The 19594-nt window shown below is 39.3% G+C and overlaps 1 protein-coding gene across 3 annotated transcripts in view; it reads right to left on the reverse strand.

Moving 5' to 3' along the window:
• parvb (parvin, beta) overlaps window positions 1–19594 on the reverse strand; it is a 68726-nt gene that overhangs the window by 20686 nt on the left and 28446 nt on the right. For 2 of the 3 annotated variants that reach the window (XM_063058110.1, XM_063058112.1), the window contains exons 2-7: window positions 10312–10401; window positions 9933–10003; window positions 8760–8862; window positions 6016–6156; window positions 5030–5145; window positions 132–190 (exon numbers count right to left, since the gene is read on the reverse strand). In XM_063058110.1, the coding sequence (XP_062914180.1) occupies window positions 132–190; window positions 5030–5145; window positions 6016–6156; window positions 8760–8862; window positions 9933–10003; window positions 10312–10401 (580 nt within the window). Of the gene's footprint in view, window positions 1–131; window positions 191–5029; window positions 5146–6015; window positions 6157–8759; window positions 8863–9932; window positions 10004–10311; window positions 10402–14555; window positions 14645–19594 lie in introns of those variants that run through there. The other variant, XM_063058111.1, reaches the window with a different exon arrangement.

Genomic DNA, 19594 nt, shown 5'->3' on the forward strand with positions numbered 1-19594 from the left:
GTTTTCATAAATATTTAACAATGAACCTGTTTTTAAAACATCTAGAATTAATAGTATACATTGCTTTATTTCTCCTCAGCTGTACAATTTATTTGATTCATGTTTGAAATAAATGGAAGAGTTCAACTTACTCTGTAGTGCTGGTCAACTCCTCTGTAACGTGGGATGTGTGAAGTATCCCTTCTCTTTTCTGCAACCATAGAAAAATTCAACTATTCAGAATAAGAAAGCAACTTAGCCATTTAGATCTTCACTTTATGTCCATAATATAATCAAATTTGTTTCAAGTCTGTTGATGGATGATTATGCAATAAAAACAATTGGATTCCGGTTTCACAGCTTGAGTTTGATGGGTCATAACTGTGTGTGTGCGTGTCAGGTTCAGGTCAGGAATGTAACATGTCCTTGCCATTTGGTCAGAAAAGGTTAGTTCTTTATAAATAAATGTATGAAGTATCAGTATTGTGGAATGTGATAGGACTGATCATCTTCACAGATCTAGGAAGGAGTAGATAGCACAAAAATATGTAGTTATGTTTCTCAATGTAGTTTCATTTTAGAGCCAGAGTATCTAACCCAATCCAGAAAGGACAAAATTATATGCATCAAGTTCAGATTGAATCAAGTACATCAAAAAATATTGTATCAAGTTGGAATTGACTGTTATCACTTGAGTTTGGTGTGTGCTTCAATTCTACATGCAACAAAGCCACTAAACACAATTAAGCAACATCAGTGCAAATAGTGAAGAAAAAACATCTTCAAACATCAATTAAAATATTGAGTGATGCTATACATGTCTCCAGTTCCCTCTCTAACTAGTAAATTATCAAACTCAGTTGATAATAAGTTAGGTAATCAAAGCCAAGTGGCTGGTTGAGGGATTAGAATTACCATTAGCCTTAGGTCTGAAGGTAAGGAAGGGGAAATGAATTATCCAGCAATTGTGTTAACTCTCACTATCATTGGCACACAATGGTCCAGTGTGTAACATCCACAAAATGGTACTGTAGCTATCCCAAACACTACCTCCCAAACCTGTGAGAATCTCCCTCAGGGAGAATACAAGCAACAAGCACCTCAGAATGCTTTCACCTTCAGGACCTCTCAAATCACATCAATGTGTCCAAATTCTAAAACACTCAGTAGAATTGTGGGAATTTATCAGAAGAACTGCAATGGCTCAAGACATCGGCTCTCCACCAACTTCTCAAAAACAATACATGATGGGCAATAAAATGAAGCATTTTCAGAAATACTTACAAAAACACTTAATAAATATTTTGCTTATTAATTGTTAAGTTATAAAAACCTGTTGGGAATGCTTGGAAAAGGCAGAGTTAATCTAATAAGCTTGATTTGCTTGGTAATATTTATTTATTTATTGAGATACAGCGTGGATTACAGCCATTCGAGTCCTTTGAGCCACACCGCCCAGCAATCTACCCAATTTAATGCCAGACTAATCACAGGACAATTTACAATGACCAATTAACTTACCAACCAGTACGTCTTTAGATTGTGGGAGGAAACCAGAGCACCTAGAGGAAACACATGTGGCCACGGGGAGAACGTACAAACTTCTTACAGGCAGTGGTGGGAATTGAACCAGGGTCGCCTGTACTGTAAAACTTTGTGTTAACCACTATGCTACCATGCTGCTCCATATGAGAACAACATGCCAGAGAGAACAGTGTACCAATAAGCAGCTAAAAAATTAAAATAAAGAAATTGTAGAAAGAGTGGTGGGAACCATTGATTGCAGTTAATCCCTGCTGCAGGACTTTATACTATAAACCCAGGAACCACCATCATATTCTGATAAATAATATCCTTAATAGAATATTAGCTAACTAACTCAAATTTTGATAGGATATATCCAGAAAGAGCTACTTTGCCAGTTCTCCATGCGTCTGCCTTAGGGAAATTCAGTTTTAGATGTTTAAAATTGCGCTATGCATCTATGCAAAATTTTGAACAATCAACAGGTTTCTTTTTTCCCACCAAAACAACTCACTTTGTATTAGTAAGTGGCTTTGTGGAGGTAAAATTTTGTAAAAGGTGCAAAGCAAGAACAGATGATGGATCTGGTTGGTAAACAGTACTGACATTGAATTTATGTTACTCTGTTCAGTTTAACTTGATCTTGGGAGCATGGCAAAATCACTACTTGGGTTATTTGGTTTGATTCCTTTTTTACCAGCACACTCTTCAAAAATTTGGAAATCTTTGTCTGCAGAACACACCTATACATTAGTTGGTTGTTCATTAAAATTAATAATGATATATTTATCGTCTGATTGAGAGACAAGTAGACACTGAGGGACAGAGAGGGAGGTGCTGGAGAGAGGGGTCTACCCTGATCAGAAGATTTTAAATAAAAAGGGTCTGCTTCAGCATGATTGCCTGCCTGCCTGCATGCCTCCAAAAAAAAGGATCCCTCTGAAGTTTTTGGCAGCCTAATCAGGGAAAATAATTGGGTGAAATCACCCTAAAAATCAATGAAAATATAAGGTAAAAGGAGGACTGCAGCAGATCATATTCAAATAGATGCAGAAGGAAATAATGCTCTGAAGCAGTCAAAATGAAATAATAGACAAACCAGACAATAAAAGATATTTACGTCTTTTTTCTAATATATATCAAAGATAGGAATTGAAGATACAATAGAAGCAAAACAAATTCAGTGAACTGACTGAGGTAGGCTGGTTTCAAGGCTGGCTCTGAACAAAAAGGGCCATTATCAAACTACCTATACAGGTGTCCCCCGCTTATCAAACGTTTGCTTTACGAAACCTCACTGTTACGAAAGACCTACATTAGTACCCTGTTTTCGCTTTCAGAAGGTGTTTCCATTGTTACGAAAAAAATCAGCGCGTGATAAAAAGCCGCGCGCGCCCCGAGCAGCGGCTCTCCCCCCGGATTCAGAACGGCATTGCTTAAACACATTGCATTGAGCAGCCGTTTACAAGATGAGTTCTGAGGTATTGGAAAAGCCTGAAAGAGCTCCTAAGGGTGTTAAATTTAGTGTAAAACTAGACATAATTAAGCATTTTGATCGTGGTGAACGAAGTAAGGACAAAGTGAGTTTGACTTGTGGAAGCTGACGAAGATGATGTTGAAGAGGTTTTGACATCCCATGACCAAGAACTGATAGATGAAGAGCTGATGCAATTGGAAGAGGAAAGGATAACAATCGAAACCGAATGCAGTAGCGAAATGAACCTGAAGCCACAGCGTGAGATTTTCGCTGCAATGATAAAGTATGACTTTAATTTTGAAAGGGTACATCGGTTTAGGGGATATTTGCAAGATGGTTTCAGTCCTTACAAAGAACTGTATGATAGAAAAATGCGCGAGGCTCAGCAGTCAAGCAAGCCTTCCACATCAGCCACAGCAGACGACGAACCTCGACCTTCTGACATCAAAGTGGGCAGTCATAGCAGAAGATGAGCCGCCTGCTCTAACGGAAACAGATGACGTGATGACACCCCAGTGTCCCACCACCCCAACACCCAGGCCGCGGACAGATACAGTACCGGTTCGCGGAGAATGCAGCAGTAGCCGGGAGACACACAGCACATCTTTAAGAAAAAAGCCAAAATAAACATTCTAATTAACTAGGTGCCGCCCCACATGTAAATGTCGGCCCAGATCAGAGGCGATGTAATCGGCAATGATCTGAGCCGACAATTACATGTCGAGCGGCACCTAATTAATTAGCATGTTTACTTCGGCTTTTTTCTTAAAGATGTGCTGTGTGCCTCCCGGCTACCGCTGGACCCCTGCATGCTTCGCAGCAATCTATCGCTCAGCGACCTGGAGGGTGGGGGCCACTGCACCACCCAACCTGCGACGACTCAGTGTAACACACCATCATCAGTGTGCTTGGCAAGCTGTCTTCCCGATTACAGTAAGTGATACTACACTGTATGTACATTATTTCTACTTTATATCAGCTGTGTATTTTTACGTGTTATATGGTATGATTTGGCAGCTTCATAGCTTAAAGGTTACTGGAGAGCGCTTGCGCCGTGTTTCTGCGGAGAGCGCTTGCGTGAGATTTTCTGCCAAGAGCGCTTGTGTGACATTTTCGCTACGGAGAACAGTGCCGGCAATGATTGTGGAAAAGTATTTCTATTTTATATAGGCTGTGAATTAATCATATCTTTCCTGCTTTTACTATATGTTACTGTTATTTTAGGTTTTATGTGTTATTTGGCATGATTTGGTAGGTTATTTTTGGGTCTGTGAATGCTCACAAAATTTTCCCATATAAATAAATGGTAATTGCTTCTTCACTTTACGACATTTCGGCTTACGAACCGTTTCATAGGAACGCTCTGCCTTCGGATGGCAGGGGAAACCTGTACCTTTCTTCATTTTCATTTATTTATTGAGCTGCACCACCTGGCAACCCCTATTTAACCCTAGCCTACTTACGGGACAATTTACAATGACCAACTAGCCTGCCAACCAGCACATCTTTGGACTGTGGGAGGAAACCAGAGTACCCAGAGGAAACCTACGCAGTCACAAGGAGATCGTAAAAACTCTTTCCAGAAAGGGGCATGAATTGATCCTGGGTCACTGGTACAGTAAGGCATTAAGCTAACCACTACACTAACGTGCCTCTCTGGTTAGATGTAAATCCTAGTAAAAAATTCCTTCAATTTTCCTTGCAAGTGAGATGCACGACAGAAATCAAACTGATGTAGCAAAATACAGATCTCCACTGAATAAAGTTAACCATATGTCCCTTAGGTTTACCTTGTGAACAATTTTCAAGTGCTACCTGCATGTTTATTTTTCTTATTATAAGTTTGGAAATTGCTGCAAAATTTTCATTCCTTTAATCCCAAGTGAAGAAACTGTCAATGTTTTCAAAAAAGCTGAACAGTTCCTTCTAACATCTTGCTCTTTACTCCACAACTTTTTGATATTAAAAATTTCTAAGTCGAATCAAGCAGTCAAATAGCATAGAATCAATAATTACCTTACCATGTGTAAAATTTGAAGTTTCACTTACCCGCACAACCACCAACTGCACAGAGACATGTTCTGGTAATCTAACAGGGGCTCGAAAGTGCATGGCCAAAGCCACAAGAAGGTGAAGAATGGCCACTGTGTTTTTTGTGTGGATCGCTACAAAAGAAAATGATAATTTTATCACAATATCGCCAAATTTAGTTTTCAAGAGCCCCAGCTCAATTATATAACTGTGCTACATTAGGTTATAAAAGATAAATGGGTCACTTGGCGCAATGGTATAGTATGCTATCAATACTGCTCCATTTGCAATGTAATCAATCTACCAAGCTACTTCCAGGCCGTCAACATGGATGACCCGAAAACAGCAGCTCTCATTGAAAACGATGGAAATAGTCAAACGTTCTCATTATAGCCTGCCGCTGCTGAGAACCATAACTCCATCTATGATGTGTACAGCCAGTGACGTTTTAATGTGAATGAACAATCTATCACTGCTTAAAACAAACAGAAATAGACCAGACTGTGGCCGGCACACCATCCCTTTAAGAAGCAGCCAGCGATAGTAAAAGTAAAAACGAAAGTTTCTCCTTAAAATAGAACAATATTTCTCACTGACTTAATAAGCAAGAAATTATGAAGCTTTAGCAGAATTAATCCACATTGACTTTGAAAAGCTGATGTAAATTCTGCATTTAGTAATATTCCACATGCATATTTCAATACACAAAATGCCATTAATTGTTAGAAAGGACAGTACTTTGTGGGCATAACAAATTACATTTACAATTTCCCTTATATTTTCTCTGAATCCAATTTAAACTACAATTTACAAGAAATATAAAATATACATATTTGATTGTATTGCAAAAAAGTTAGATATTTTAATCTCAAAAGTCCATCCACTTGAAAACTGAACAAATGTGCCAAAGTGTCAAATTTGCATCAATTCAGAACTACGTGAGTGACCAAAGGTCTAAAAATTTTGTGTAAACGTAAGGTGAAATTTAACAACTTCACACTCACAATCAACACTCCATTTGACTGCCCACCCCTGAGGTCGCAGTAGATTATTTACAGACTCCAGCACTGTGTGAAGTTTCTGTTTCTGTCCTATTTCAGACTGCGTCACTTCGGCAACATTCAGCTTACGACCCGCAAGCTTTTCTGCATAAGCAAAGAAAGAGATTAAAAAATAAAGTTTTCGAATATTCAAAAATAAATTAAACTGCAAGTCCTGACTTCAATGTAAACCAATATGCAACACAATCCAACATTACAGTTTAACAATGGTAGAAATTATGTTAAGCAATCCACAATGAACATGCACAAAAAAACTAGATTTTTAGTGGAAAGTTCCATAAATTATGTTTGTTCAAAAATATTATTAGCTTAATAATTTATAATATCTATTAATTCCAGACATAATTCCTGCTTGCAAGCTGCTTTTTCCAGAAACCTTTGGCTGCAATGCAGTGGCCTTCTTCAACGACTGCAATTATTACATTCTGTTTTGAATTGACTACTTAATAGGCATCCGTTAGTCTTTTGTGACCATGGATTTGCGCCTTGGAAGGTTTCCAGGGCGCAGGCCTAGGCAAGGTTGTATGGAAGACCGACAGTTGCCCATGCTGCAAGTCTCCCCTCTCCACACCACCGATGTTGTCCAAGGGAAGGGCACTAGGGCCGATACAGCTTGGCACCGGTATCGTCGCACAGCAATGTGTGGTTAAGTGCCTTACTCAAGGACACAACACGCTGCCTCAGCTGAGGCTCGAACTAGCAACCTTCAGGTCACTAGACCGAAGCCTTAACCACTTGGCCACGCAATTAACTATATATTGAATGTGCTATTATAGTTTTAAATGGTATCCTTCCCATTTACTCTGCCATTTATTTTAGCAAGGGGGGGAATAAATGGCAGAGTAGCACAACCACAAAAAGTACCTGCAACACAAACTTACTTGATCAAAGTTTAAGATGCACAACTGTTGTGTGAAATAGAAAGGCAAAGGAGTAACAATTGGGTATTTGAATACATAATTAGATAACATTTTCCTGTGGGTGGATGAGAAGGGTAATTCAAAGCGTTTTTTCAGTTTTCAAAGCAAGAAATCAGAGTAGCCACAGGATCAGCCAAAATGGTGCTGCAAGTCATGAACAGAGGCAGGAGAGCTTAAATGGAGGGAAGGAATGGGATGTCATGTAGATAGCAAACTCACAACATGGGAAATTGAGAAGGAGATGCAAAAACAGAGCAAAGAATGGAAGGATTGGAAGGCATTGAGCAGAAAGGGTTTAAGCAAAGCAGCAGAACTGGAGCGAATCTGGGTCCTCAAGGAGGAGAAAGCAATGATGACAACAATGAAGGCAACTGTAGAAATGATGAGAGTGACACACGATAGTACAGTGGACAGCAACCTGTCAAACGGAGTTTAATACAGAAAGAAGCATTTTGTGTTTTGTGGAGGAGAGGGATGAAAAGAAATATAAATGGAAGGACAGTACACATTTTAGATGCAGAAATCTAAAAAGTTCAGCTGGGCCAGAGCTGCTTATCCCTATACCCAAAAATCCTTTAAGGAGGCAAGACAAGATGAGAACATGATGAATAAAGCACTACGATTATTTGTATTTACATAATATTTAAATTCTGTTCTTGAAGATCAGCATTTCATCTCAGAATTGTACAGCACAGAATGGACCCTTCTAGGAGACTTCATCCATCTACAGGTTAATCAAAAGTTTTCATTTAAACTATTCTTGTCATCAAACTTCAGAAACCTGTGAAGTATATAAAGTTACAAATTTTCCAGTAGTTTATCAAGGACAAAGGATTTCAGATCTCAGAAAAAAGCAGTGTTGTTTTCTTTGGAACAGTGATGATCAAGAAGTGAACTAATAGTTTTCACGAGGTTTGACGGAGATGAAAAACTCTCCTCTGCATGGATTAATAACACTGATTGGCAAATGACACAAATGCAACCAGTTTCCCTTCTCGGAGAGGTTCTCAAGAAATGGTGGATTTCACCACTTTAAAAAGGAGTTGGCAGCTACTTCGATTTGAGGAACTTAAAAGTTGCCAAAAAATGAGGAAGCACGTGTCCAGGAATTATTAGTCTTCATTAACCAGCACATGTACAACCAGCTAAATGGCGTCCATCAGTGCTATGTTGCAATGGTCTTATGAAATTGAACAATTTTCTCAGGAATTCTTCAGTTAAAAACCTCAACAGTCATACGGTTTACTGTAGTGAAAGGTTGAAAAACTGCAAGACATTATCTTAGAAAAGAGCAGAGTCAACATTTTGGGCCAAGACCCTTCAGCAGGACTGTCCTGCCGAAAGGTCTCGGCCTAAAATGTCAACTGTACTCTTTTCCATAGATGTTGCCTGGCCTGCTGAATTCCTCCAGCATTTTCTGTGTGTTACCTGGATTTCCAGCATCTGCAGATTTTCTCTTGTTTGACATTATCTTCAAAATGGCTATTCATGCTGAATCTTCAATATACAAAGAAAGGCTATGATGCATATTATGCAGGAGTATTAAAAAGATAACTACTTGTCTGATGTCATTCCCACAGATGCTGTCTGACTTGCTGAGTTCTTACAGAATTTTGTATATGTAACAATTTGTCTGTTTGGAAAGAAAATCATTTAAAAAGAAAAGGCAAGATGACAGGTATGAAATAAAATGACAAAAACTGACAGGCTCATATAATTTAATGCCTATCTCTTCATCACTAAAAATGTTATGATTGCAGTTCTCACCCAGCAATTTCTGCAGAACCTGACCATCATAAAGATCTTCCTCCAGTGACTTCACTATTATTCTTTCTTCAACAAGAACATCATTAATCCAGTCAATTAGAACCTAAAGAGGGTTTAAATAATTATTTTATAAATTTAAAAATGTATAAACTAATAAACTGAAATACTGTCAGTCTAACTGTCACAATTAAGGGCTTTTAAACTATTCCTCAGCTTGGTGGCCTTAACTTGATTTCTTCCTAGCATCATTATAATCATCCACCTGTGAGGTGCCCAAATGTAACAACAGCATTCTTGATAAAGGAGAAATCATGCCATCATTTTTGTCACACATAGGATCATTTTAGAAATAAACCCTAACATTTGTTGGCATTTATTACATCATCAAAGCACTGATTGTCGATCAGTAACTGTGTGAAGCTTCACTTCTAGCCCTCTCTCCCACATAAACATTACTTTGAATCCATGCATATACATTCCACCATGGTACCAGGATCTCACTGTGATTTCTTACTCTCATCAAGATTAATTGCTCCATCACCATTTTATGTTAACTGCAAACTTCTTGATGGTTTCATTCAAATTACCGATAAAGGCTGAAGAAAACAATTGCAAAATCAACTTCACTGGACTCTAATAGTAATGAGTCACCATTGATAATTTATGCCTCTGAGACTACCAATTATACTGTCTAAAAACATTCTTCCCAAGGCCTTCCTCGAATTGCAGAGGCATACAACTTGAAAATTTGAGTTACGAAAGATATATTTTTGACCCAACTTTCTTTAAACCACACCTGCAATACCCAAAAATTCAATCAATGTGATGTGATATGGCCTTTTTTAGATGTAACGTACATTCATCGCCAATTTTCTAATATACAATAACTTTCATAATTGATCAAGATAAGCTGATAATGATAATTAAAACAGTTTTTATCAACAAAAAATGATAATCTTCCACAACAACATATGAATGAAGTCAGTCATACGAAGAGAAATAATCATGCTATATAACAAAGAATCTGCAGGCAATTTACAGTGCTGTATATTTCATCATATATTGTAGTTTTGCAAGTCATTACAGAATGGTTGTAAAATAATCAAAGTTAAAGAAGAAAATGCTGTTTTTGATAGTCACATATTGGAATTACATTTCATTCTGGTACTTTACCTTTACGAGTTCTTTAAACTTTGCTTCCTCCTTGGAATATGGCTCAATCATCGTGCGTTCTTCATTTTCCTCTATAATTGAAGCCAGATGAATATAAATAAGCAGTAGTAGATAAACGAGATAGTTGTAAATCATAATTCATTATGGAATAATTTTCAGAGCCAATGAGGAAGGCAACAATAAAGTACTGCATGTGTAAAGGAAACATAAGTTTTTAAGTTATCATAAACGTTAGCACGAATGATACTAGCACTATAAGGATGCAAGCTATTAAAGCCAATCAGACATTGAAGAAATTATTTCAAGAACTTTAATTGTAAACAGTGGATATATATATATATATATATATAAAAAATAAGGAAAATGGTTTCTTAAATACCTAGCATGGTATCCTCCGGGTGGATGTCCGCAGGTGTTGGCGACAATGCAGCATTGATGGCATTTTTACCTTCTTCTTGTAGGTCACTCACTAAAGAGAAAACAAAAGTGTCCCAATTAGATGAAATATTTCCAATAGTCAATTAAATCTGACAAAAAATAGTTCCAAAGAGAAGGAATTGATGGTGAGCTGTCTATAAAATAACTGCACAAAAATATACTTAGCTCTCTCCACTGCCCTATTATTACTTTGGATCTAACTACAAAATAATATTTCTTTAATTATTCATTTATAGATTCATCATAGCTATCCGACTTATTTTGTAATACTCACAGTCAGAGATGACTCTTGTGTTCATGCAAAAATAGGGCCATGTGTATTACAAAACCTTCACAGGCTGAAGGAAACACAGTAGATGCCAGTTAATTGGGTCACATCAGGACTAGTACATTTTGGTCTAATTAAGTGGCTGCCCCAATTAGCCAAAGTTTCATGGAAATAGTTAAAAATGTATTTAAAAAAAAACAAACTGAGTAACATATTACGTATTTAAATGAAATACAGAACAGATTAGAATACCACTATAAAACTATGTATTAGTTCCTAATGGTTATGAACAGAGGAATTCATCTAGTATACACTGCTGTGTTCTTTTGATTGACTGTAAATGAACAAAATCAGCGCAGGCACCAAATACAGATAACACTAAACAACAATTTTTTTTGTAAGTGATGCTTCCTCAGAATTTTTTTTTGTTTATGACAGACCACTTGAAGCTGAGCACAAATATGTCAGACTACTTGTGTCACATAGGAATTTGGAGAACCAAGAAATTAACTGCCATTGAATATATAGGTTTAATTGCATAATGGTGCTGACACTTGGCAATAGTTTAACTAAGCTTAAAATGTTTTGCTTATGATTTTCATTTATACTCAGTGTCTGATGCTTCTCACTTAAGTGCCCAACAACAATCAGCCAGCATTGATGGATCCCGGTTGCTCTGATACCATTTTCTCTATAACCACAATTATAACTATAGGTGATTTCATAAAATTGGTGATTTGGAAATGAAAACTCCATGGTGATTTTCATGGTCAGCATCCTGAAATCCATAAGATACACCCAAAAGTATTCAGGAAGCAAAATCTTTGTTATCCAGCGTAATGGACAGCCTTCATACAATGTTTTCGATGATTGCATCCTGCAAATCTTCATTTTCACGGTAACATTTGAGGTGACTGTCAATACTTTCAAATTCTTTGCAGTTCTGAATTGCTGAAGTAGTGAAATTGGTTCATTTTCACTTCCAGCCAGTATTAGCATCTCCAAGCCTGAATGCTTGAAACCACAGTGAACAACATTTCTGAATTTTCTTACTGCTTATCTCTTGCCAACTCTGATAAAATCACTGCTTTTTGAATAGAAACACACACACAACCTATACTATTTAAAAACTGTTTGCTCTAAGCACATACACAAGACTGATGCTGGTTAGAGATTGCTTGGCAACAATCTCCTATCTCAATTATGCAGGATATTGTCCCAAATAAATGAAGGAAATTCCAGCCATTTTCTCGATTAGTTTCTGTTCTTTCAGAGTTCTCCCAAATAAGTACTGCCCCAATTAACCAATGGCCCAATTAACTGGAATGCACTGTACTTCCATCAGCCAAAACAATTCCTCCCTCAACGATTTAAAAATATTAAATGTTAAAGTAAGTAGAAATTGTACAAAAAATGACTGAATTTTGTTTCCATCATTGGAATAGGAGAAAAAGTTAGCTAGCTGGTCTTCCAAGCCTGTCTCACCAGTCCATATCACTGTGGCCGATCTACACTGTCCCCACTTGCACTCTGGTGCCTTACTTAGCTATTTTTCAAACATGTATCTAACTCCTCCATAACTATCTCTATTGATCTCACCTCCACAAACACCAGGGTAGAGAGTCCCTGCTGTATGAGAAGTGGTCAGCTCCAATGCAAGATCATCAGCCTGTAATATGAACTCTACCTTTCTTTTTCCAGATATACTAAGTGACTGGCTGTATTTTCAAGAATTCTCTTTCACTTCAGGGACCCAAGTAGTCCTTTCAGGTGAAGCAGCAACACATCTTACAGTTGGAACACATTTTTTTTCTCTTTCTCCTCTATCTTCACTGAACTCTTTACTTACTGCTCGGCCAGACAGATCAGCTATGACTAACTATCAAGCCTTCATTACTCTCACTTAGATGATAACAAATGCAGATACATCGTCTAATTTCTCTTTGTTTCCGCCCCAATACATACATTCCTTTACACTCTCCACCCACACTCCCTCCCGCAACTTCAAATATCCTTGTCTTACTAGTTCCTTGCTTTGATAAAAAAAACTAACTCAATTTCTCTCTCCACAGATGCTGCCTAATCTGCTGTGTGGTTCCAGCCTTTTCTGTTTTCATAGTAGACAAAAGCTATATATCACTGAGCAACCTCTCTAATCCTGAAAATTAAATTTTATGAAGACCTTTCCCCTCAGGATTTCACTAAGCATGAAAATAATACAAGCAATGTCAATGAACTCAAAGTAGTAATACATCAGTGATGCAATGATACAGACCAGCTCATCACCTAATTCTCTGAAACTCACTCAGAAGGCATAGGCATCATATCTGTATTATATAAACCCAACGGCCATTTTATAAGATATACCTACTCATTAATGCAAATATCGTCTCAGTCAATCATGTGGCAGCATTTCAATGCATAAACGCATGCATATATGGTCAAGAGGTTCATTTGGTGTTTAGACCAAATGGGGGGAAAAAATTTGATCAAAGTGACTTTGACCGGGGAATTCAGGTTAAGATGGCGCTGTTGAAGGTGAGCAACTACTTACCGCTGGTTATCAAAACAAGAAATAAAACTGAATAGATTACTCATAGCACATTTTCAGTAAAAAAAATGGTACACGATCACAGCAAATAATGAAGAAGCAAGCAAAGATGAGGCTGAGTTGAGAGTTGAAACATGAGCATGCAAGACAAAGCCCAGGTGAGGTTGAGATATATTCAAGGCAAAGTGGGGCAGCTGGAGAGGAGGAGAAGCAGATTCAAAGCCACTCCACCCAAACAGAGGGTGAGGTTTAATTGGTCTAAGCACCAGGCCGATTTGGAATGGTTGTGTATGGGCCAAAGCATGGCAGTGGGATCCAGGCCCTATCAATGTGACAGGGCCTAGATCTTGGAAATAGGAACAACCCAGTGTTAGGACGATTTAATCACTGGGCCAGATGGATTGAAAAGGCAGGGTGTCGGGACCAGAGGCGAGGGTCAGGCTGATGCTTACTCTGCTATGCGCAGAACCTTGGCTGAGGCTATGGCCTGCTCAGGCTGCTTCACGCTGTGTGTCTGTAGGCTCTGCGACATTTACTCTGCTATGTGCTGAACTAAGGCTTATGTGCTAAATGTTACTTGCTTACTTTTATTGTTTGCATGGTTTGTTTTTTTCTCTCTGAGCATTGGGTATTTGTCGGTCCTTCTATTTATGGGGTTATTTTGGGTTTCCTTGTTTTGTGGTTGCCAATAAGGAGACGAATCTCAAGGTTGCATAATGTAAACATGATCTGATAATGTACAGTACTTTGAACAATTGTGCCAAACGGGGTGGTTTGTGTTTCTCAGAAACTGCTAATATCTTGTATTTTCATGCATAGCAGCCTCTAGAGTTTACAGGGAATAGTGCAAAAAACAAAAAAAAGTCAACCAAAGAGCAGCAGTTCTGTAGATGAAAATGCTTTAAGAGGTGAGAGGAGAATGGCCAGGCTGACAGGAAAACAACTACAACTCAGATTTCTGCACATTTCAACAATGGTGTGCAGAAAGGCATCTCTGAACACACAATATGTCAAACCTTGAAGTGGATGAGCTACAGCAGCAGAAGGCCATGAACATACACCAAGTACACCATGAAGTGTACAAAATTGTTAAAGCAGTGATTTTGATCATTAAAATTTATTAGGCTTGACTTACAAAAGTTTAGATATAACATTGTCAAGAAACTATGCTGTGGCTGCTAATTACAGCATCTAATGGTATGAGTATGAAGTCTCAATCCTACCTACCTACAGTTCAAAGGGTAGAAATGCACAGGAACCAGAGTGATTTTACCCATTATCAGCAATAAATATCCATCTTCTGTTTGTTATTTCACTTCTAAGCACAGAATCACAACAAATAAATAAAATGAAGTTGCAACCTTACCTTTGCTTCGACTCTTTTTGGTTCCGCACAAGAGCCCTGCCATGTTTTCATTAACAGACTGTAACACAACTGAGCAATGTTGCGTGCCAGCCCAGCTGCAGGGGGAGAGGTACAACTGGGCCAAGCACAAGATGAGTAACCAGGCACCACATGTCGTGTCTGTCATTTTGACAGGAATGAAAGCGGTAAGATAGTAGGATGAGTCGCATGCATTGATAAATGGTTTCTAAGTATCCTACTGTAGAAATCTTGAACAGACTCTTCATATTGGCCTTCTGATTTCCTTTTACCCTTTTGGAATGTATAGTGAAACAGCTGTTTGCAGGTATGGGACACATTGTTTAGTAGATAAAATAATGATATTCTGAATACAAGAATAACTTCTGATGATTTATGGTCTGATAATTTTGAACTACTCATCATATCTAAAACCAGCAGTCTCCTACAGTATAAGCAGTGATTGCAGCTAATGTCTGCTTACAATGCTTCATTGAGGAGCTTTAATTGTATTTTTTCAGATATTGTTGCCTATTTGATGGCATTTAATGTGGAAATTAATCCTAATTAGGAAAACACAGTAGGACACTACCTTAAGTACTAAATGATTCCCATTCTGTTTTGACCTTTTTTTCTTGTTGATGGGGTGGAAGTTGAGCTGAAAAATCTGAATATACATCTTCTACAACAAATCCACAAAGTCCAAATTCATCTGCAAAATGACTGAAATACTCAACTTGCTTATTTAAACAAATGTTCAATACTGCCAAACCTAGATTAAAATTAACATGATTGTAATTTCTGAATATTTTTAGATGAAGAATTTGAATCTAAATATCTGAAATGGAAATCTCGATGCTGTGCCAAAAAGAGACAAAGGATTGATTCAAGGTAGCTTCAGTTCTGAAACCACATTCATGTCAAACAGCATAATCAGCATACGCTCGGATATAATTTTGTTTATAGTCCTCTCTAGCTCTGTAGCATTATAGACATAATTACAGCATTAGTCTTAAGAAAACAATCTGTAGCAGCACAGATCATGAAGCACTGGTAATGTAAAGACAACTTGAATCTATGTTAGTTATGTTGGTTCTTTCGTGATTAATGAGCCAATGTGGGAATTCTTCATGGTGGGAAAGGTGCATGGGTCAGTTGTGAGCTAGTGTATTTGCTTAACAGAGATCATAAGTAGACTACTTCAAGAGCCTGGTGATGTTCAGATGAGTGATAGCCTGTCTAATGCAAGCAGCTGAGTAACTGGGTCCTTGGTGTTGGGGCCTGAGAGGATATTGACCGCATGTTTACCCCTCCAGTGAATTTGTAGGATTTTGTAGCGAATTGAATTGACTTTATTTCTTACATACATCCTTCACATACATGAGGAGTAAAAATCTTTATGTTACATCTCCGTCTAAATGTGCAATGTGCAATCATAGTAATTTATAATAAATATACTTTATATACTTTATACTTTATTGTCGCCAAACAATTCATACTAGAATGTACAATCATCACAGCATTATTTGATTCTGCACTTCCCGCTCCCTGGATTACAAATATTAAATATTAAAAATAGTAAAAATTAGTAGGTATTAAAAATTTTAATTATAAATCATAAATAGAAAATGGAAAATGAAAAGTGAGGTAGTGCAAAAAAAACGAGAGGCAGGTCCGGATATTTGGAGGCTACGGCCCGGATCTGGGTCAGAATCCGTTCAGCAGTCTTATCACAGTTGGAAAGAAGCTGTTCCCAAATCTGGCCATACGAGTCTTCAAACTCCTGAGCCTTCTCCCGGAGGGAAGAGGGACGAAAAGTGTGTTGGCTGGGTGGGTCGTGTCCTTGATTATCCTGGCAGCACTGCTCTGACAGTGTGCAGTGTAAAGTGAGTCCAAAGACGTAAGATCGGTTTGTGTGATGTGCTGTGCCGTGTTCACGATCTTCTGCAGCTTCTTTTGGTCTTGGACAGGACAACTTCCATAACAGGCTGTGATGCATCCTAGAAGAATGCTTTCTACAGTGCATCTATAAAAATTAGTGAGGGTTTTAGGGGACAGGCCAAATTTCTTTAGTTTTCTCAGGAAGTAAAGGCGCTGGTGGGCCTTCTTGGCAGTGAACTCTGCTTGGTTGGACCAAGTCAGGTCATTTGTGATATTGACCCTGAGGAACTTAAAGCTTTTGACCTGTTCCACTTGCGCACCACCGATGTAAATTGGGTCGTGCGGTCCGCTACTCCTTCTGAAGTCAACAACCAATTCCCTCGTCTTGCTGACGTTGAGGGATAGGTTATTGTCTTCGCACCATCCCATCAGGTTCTTAATTTCCTCTCTGTACTCAAACTCATCATTACCCGAGATACGGCCTACAATTGTTGTGTCATCAGCAAACATATATATTGAGTTTGATGGAAACTTGGCTACACAATCATGGGTGTACAGTGAGTACAGCAGGGGGCTGAGTACACAACCTTGTGGGGCACCAGTGCTCAGAGTGATTGTAGAAGAGAGCTTATCCCCTATTTTTACAGCCTGGGTCCTGTCTGTGAGGAAGTTGAAGATCCAGCTGCAGATCTGAGTGCTAAGGCCCAGGTTCCGGAGCTTGGGAATCAGTTTATTTGGAATGATGGTATTAAAGTCAGAGCCGTAGTCAATGAAAAAGAGCCTTACGTATGCGTCTTCATTCTCCAGGTGTTCTGAGGAATGTAGGGCCAGAGAGATGGCATCTGCCATTGACCTGTTGCTCCGGTAGGCGAATTGCAAAGTGTTGAGGTTGACCGGTAGGCTGTGGTTGATGTGTGCCATAACCAATCTCTCGAAGCACTTCATAGCAATTGATGTCAGAGCCACAGGTCGACAGTCATTCAGGCATGCCACCTTGCTCTTCTTCAGCACTGGGATTATCGTTGCCTTCTTAAAACACGAGGGGATCTTAAACTAAAGCAAGGAACAGTTGAAGATGTCAGCAAACATTTAAGCTAGCTCGCTTGCACAGGCCCGGAGAACCCATCCCGGGACGCCATCTGGGCCCGTCGCCTTCCTTGGATTTATCTTCAGGAAGGCCCTTCTAACGTCCTCCTCGGTGACAATGAATCTCGATGCGACCAGGTCCGGTTCATCCGGGGGGAGCAGGCCGCTCCTCTTTTGTTCAAATCTTGCGTAGAATACGTTAAGTTTGTCAGGAAGAGAAGCGCCACAGTTATTGGTATTCCCAGCCTTTTCTTTACGCTCAGTGATCTCATTTAGACCCTGCCATAGTCTACTGGCATCCCTCTGGTTAGCCTGGGCTTCCAACTTGGCTCGATATTGCCTCTTGGCGCCCTTAATGGCTTTCCGGAGTTCACGCCTGGATTCTGTAGAGTTCCATAGAACAATCAATGTAATATAGAGTACACTCAAATCAGCGTGAGTTCATCAGTCTGATGGTCTGGTGGAAGAAGCTGTCCCAGAGCCTGTTGGTCCTGGCTTTTATGCTGCGATACCGTTTCTCGAATGGTAGCAGCTGGAATAGACGGCATTGAAGGGTATCTTTTCAGTGCCTATGTTGCCTGCCACTGGAATTCCAGTTCTGAGAAGCAGAGATTTGCTAAATCATGAATTAGAAACTACAGATCTATCTGGTAGACCATGAGTTTTCTGGCAGGCCTGAGGTCTTGATCCTCACAATCCTTTATGGTCAACTGATTAAAGTCTGGACTTGATGCATTGAAGGCAACATATCTGCCTTTGCCACGTGGTGGTTCCTGGAAATGGCATGCAATCCACAGTTTCACGATGAATCTTTATTGGCAGAGGGCTGTACAGTACTTTTGGAGAAAATGAATGTAGGACCTCTGTCTCACAGATGTTGAGTGCAAAGCCATCTTCCAGTGCACATCAATGAATAAGTCATATCTTGGAGCTCAGCTGCCATGAATGTACAATACTTAAGCATTATGTGCACACGGTAGCTCCTCTACTGCAGCGGTCCCCAACCACCGGGCCGCGGACCGGTACCGGGCCGCAAAGCATGTGCTACCGGGCTGCGAGGAAACGATATGATTTGGCGATATGAGTCAGCTGCACCTTTCCTCATTCCGTGTCACGCCCACTGTTGAACTTGAACGCACATGAGGTCATTAACCGCGCATCATCCATGTCAGCGCGGGAAGGAGAACAACTCCTCGAGCATGCAAATGACGGCGGACTGAAAAGTATGTTTGACATAACATCTCTGCCGGCATTCTGGATCAAAGTCAAGACTAAATATCCTGAGATAACCACGAAAGCACTGAAAACGTTGCTTCTATTTCCAACATCATATCTCTGCGAAATGGAGTTTTCTGCAATGAATGCAACGAAAACTAAATTGAGGAATAGACTGGACATAAGGAACCCCCTTCAAGTATCGCTGTCTCCCATCACCCCTCGATGGGACCGTCTTGTTGCAGGAAATCAAGCCCAGGGCTCCCACTGATTCAGCGATATTGGTGTGTTGCAATGATTTTATATGTTCATACAGGGGAAATATGCGCTGTGTGTTTAATATCCAAACATTACTTAAAATGTTGTGATACTATTGACTTACTTATATAACCATATAACAATTACAGCACGGAAACAGGCCATTTCTTCCCTTCTAGTCCATGCTGATCGCTACTCTCACCTAGTCCCACCAACCAGCACTCAGCCCACAACCCTCCATTCCTTTCCTGTCCATATACCTATCCAATTTTTCTTTAAATGATAATATCGAACCTGCCTCTACCACTTCTACTGGAAGTTCGTTCAACACTTCAAGCTCCCCATCCTCCCCTGATAATTGACTTATCACTATATTCATGCGAGGAAAATATGCGCTGTGTTTAATATTAAATTTGTTATATAAACCCTTTTAGAAACAAAATTGAGTGTATTAGCCACTTATCACCGATATGCCGGTCGTGATTAACACCCCGCCCCCCCGAACGGAATCGGCAAAAACGATTTGCAGGAAAAAAAATCAGCAGGTACATGCATGCGCAGGTCACGCATGTGCAATGGTGCCCGTGCAAGTCTTCATGGTC

Source organism: Mobula hypostoma, chromosome 9 (genome assembly GCF_963921235.1).
Source record: "Mobula hypostoma chromosome 9, sMobHyp1.1, whole genome shotgun sequence".
Taxonomy (NCBI): domain Eukaryota; kingdom Metazoa; phylum Chordata; class Chondrichthyes; order Myliobatiformes; family Myliobatidae; genus Mobula; species Mobula hypostoma.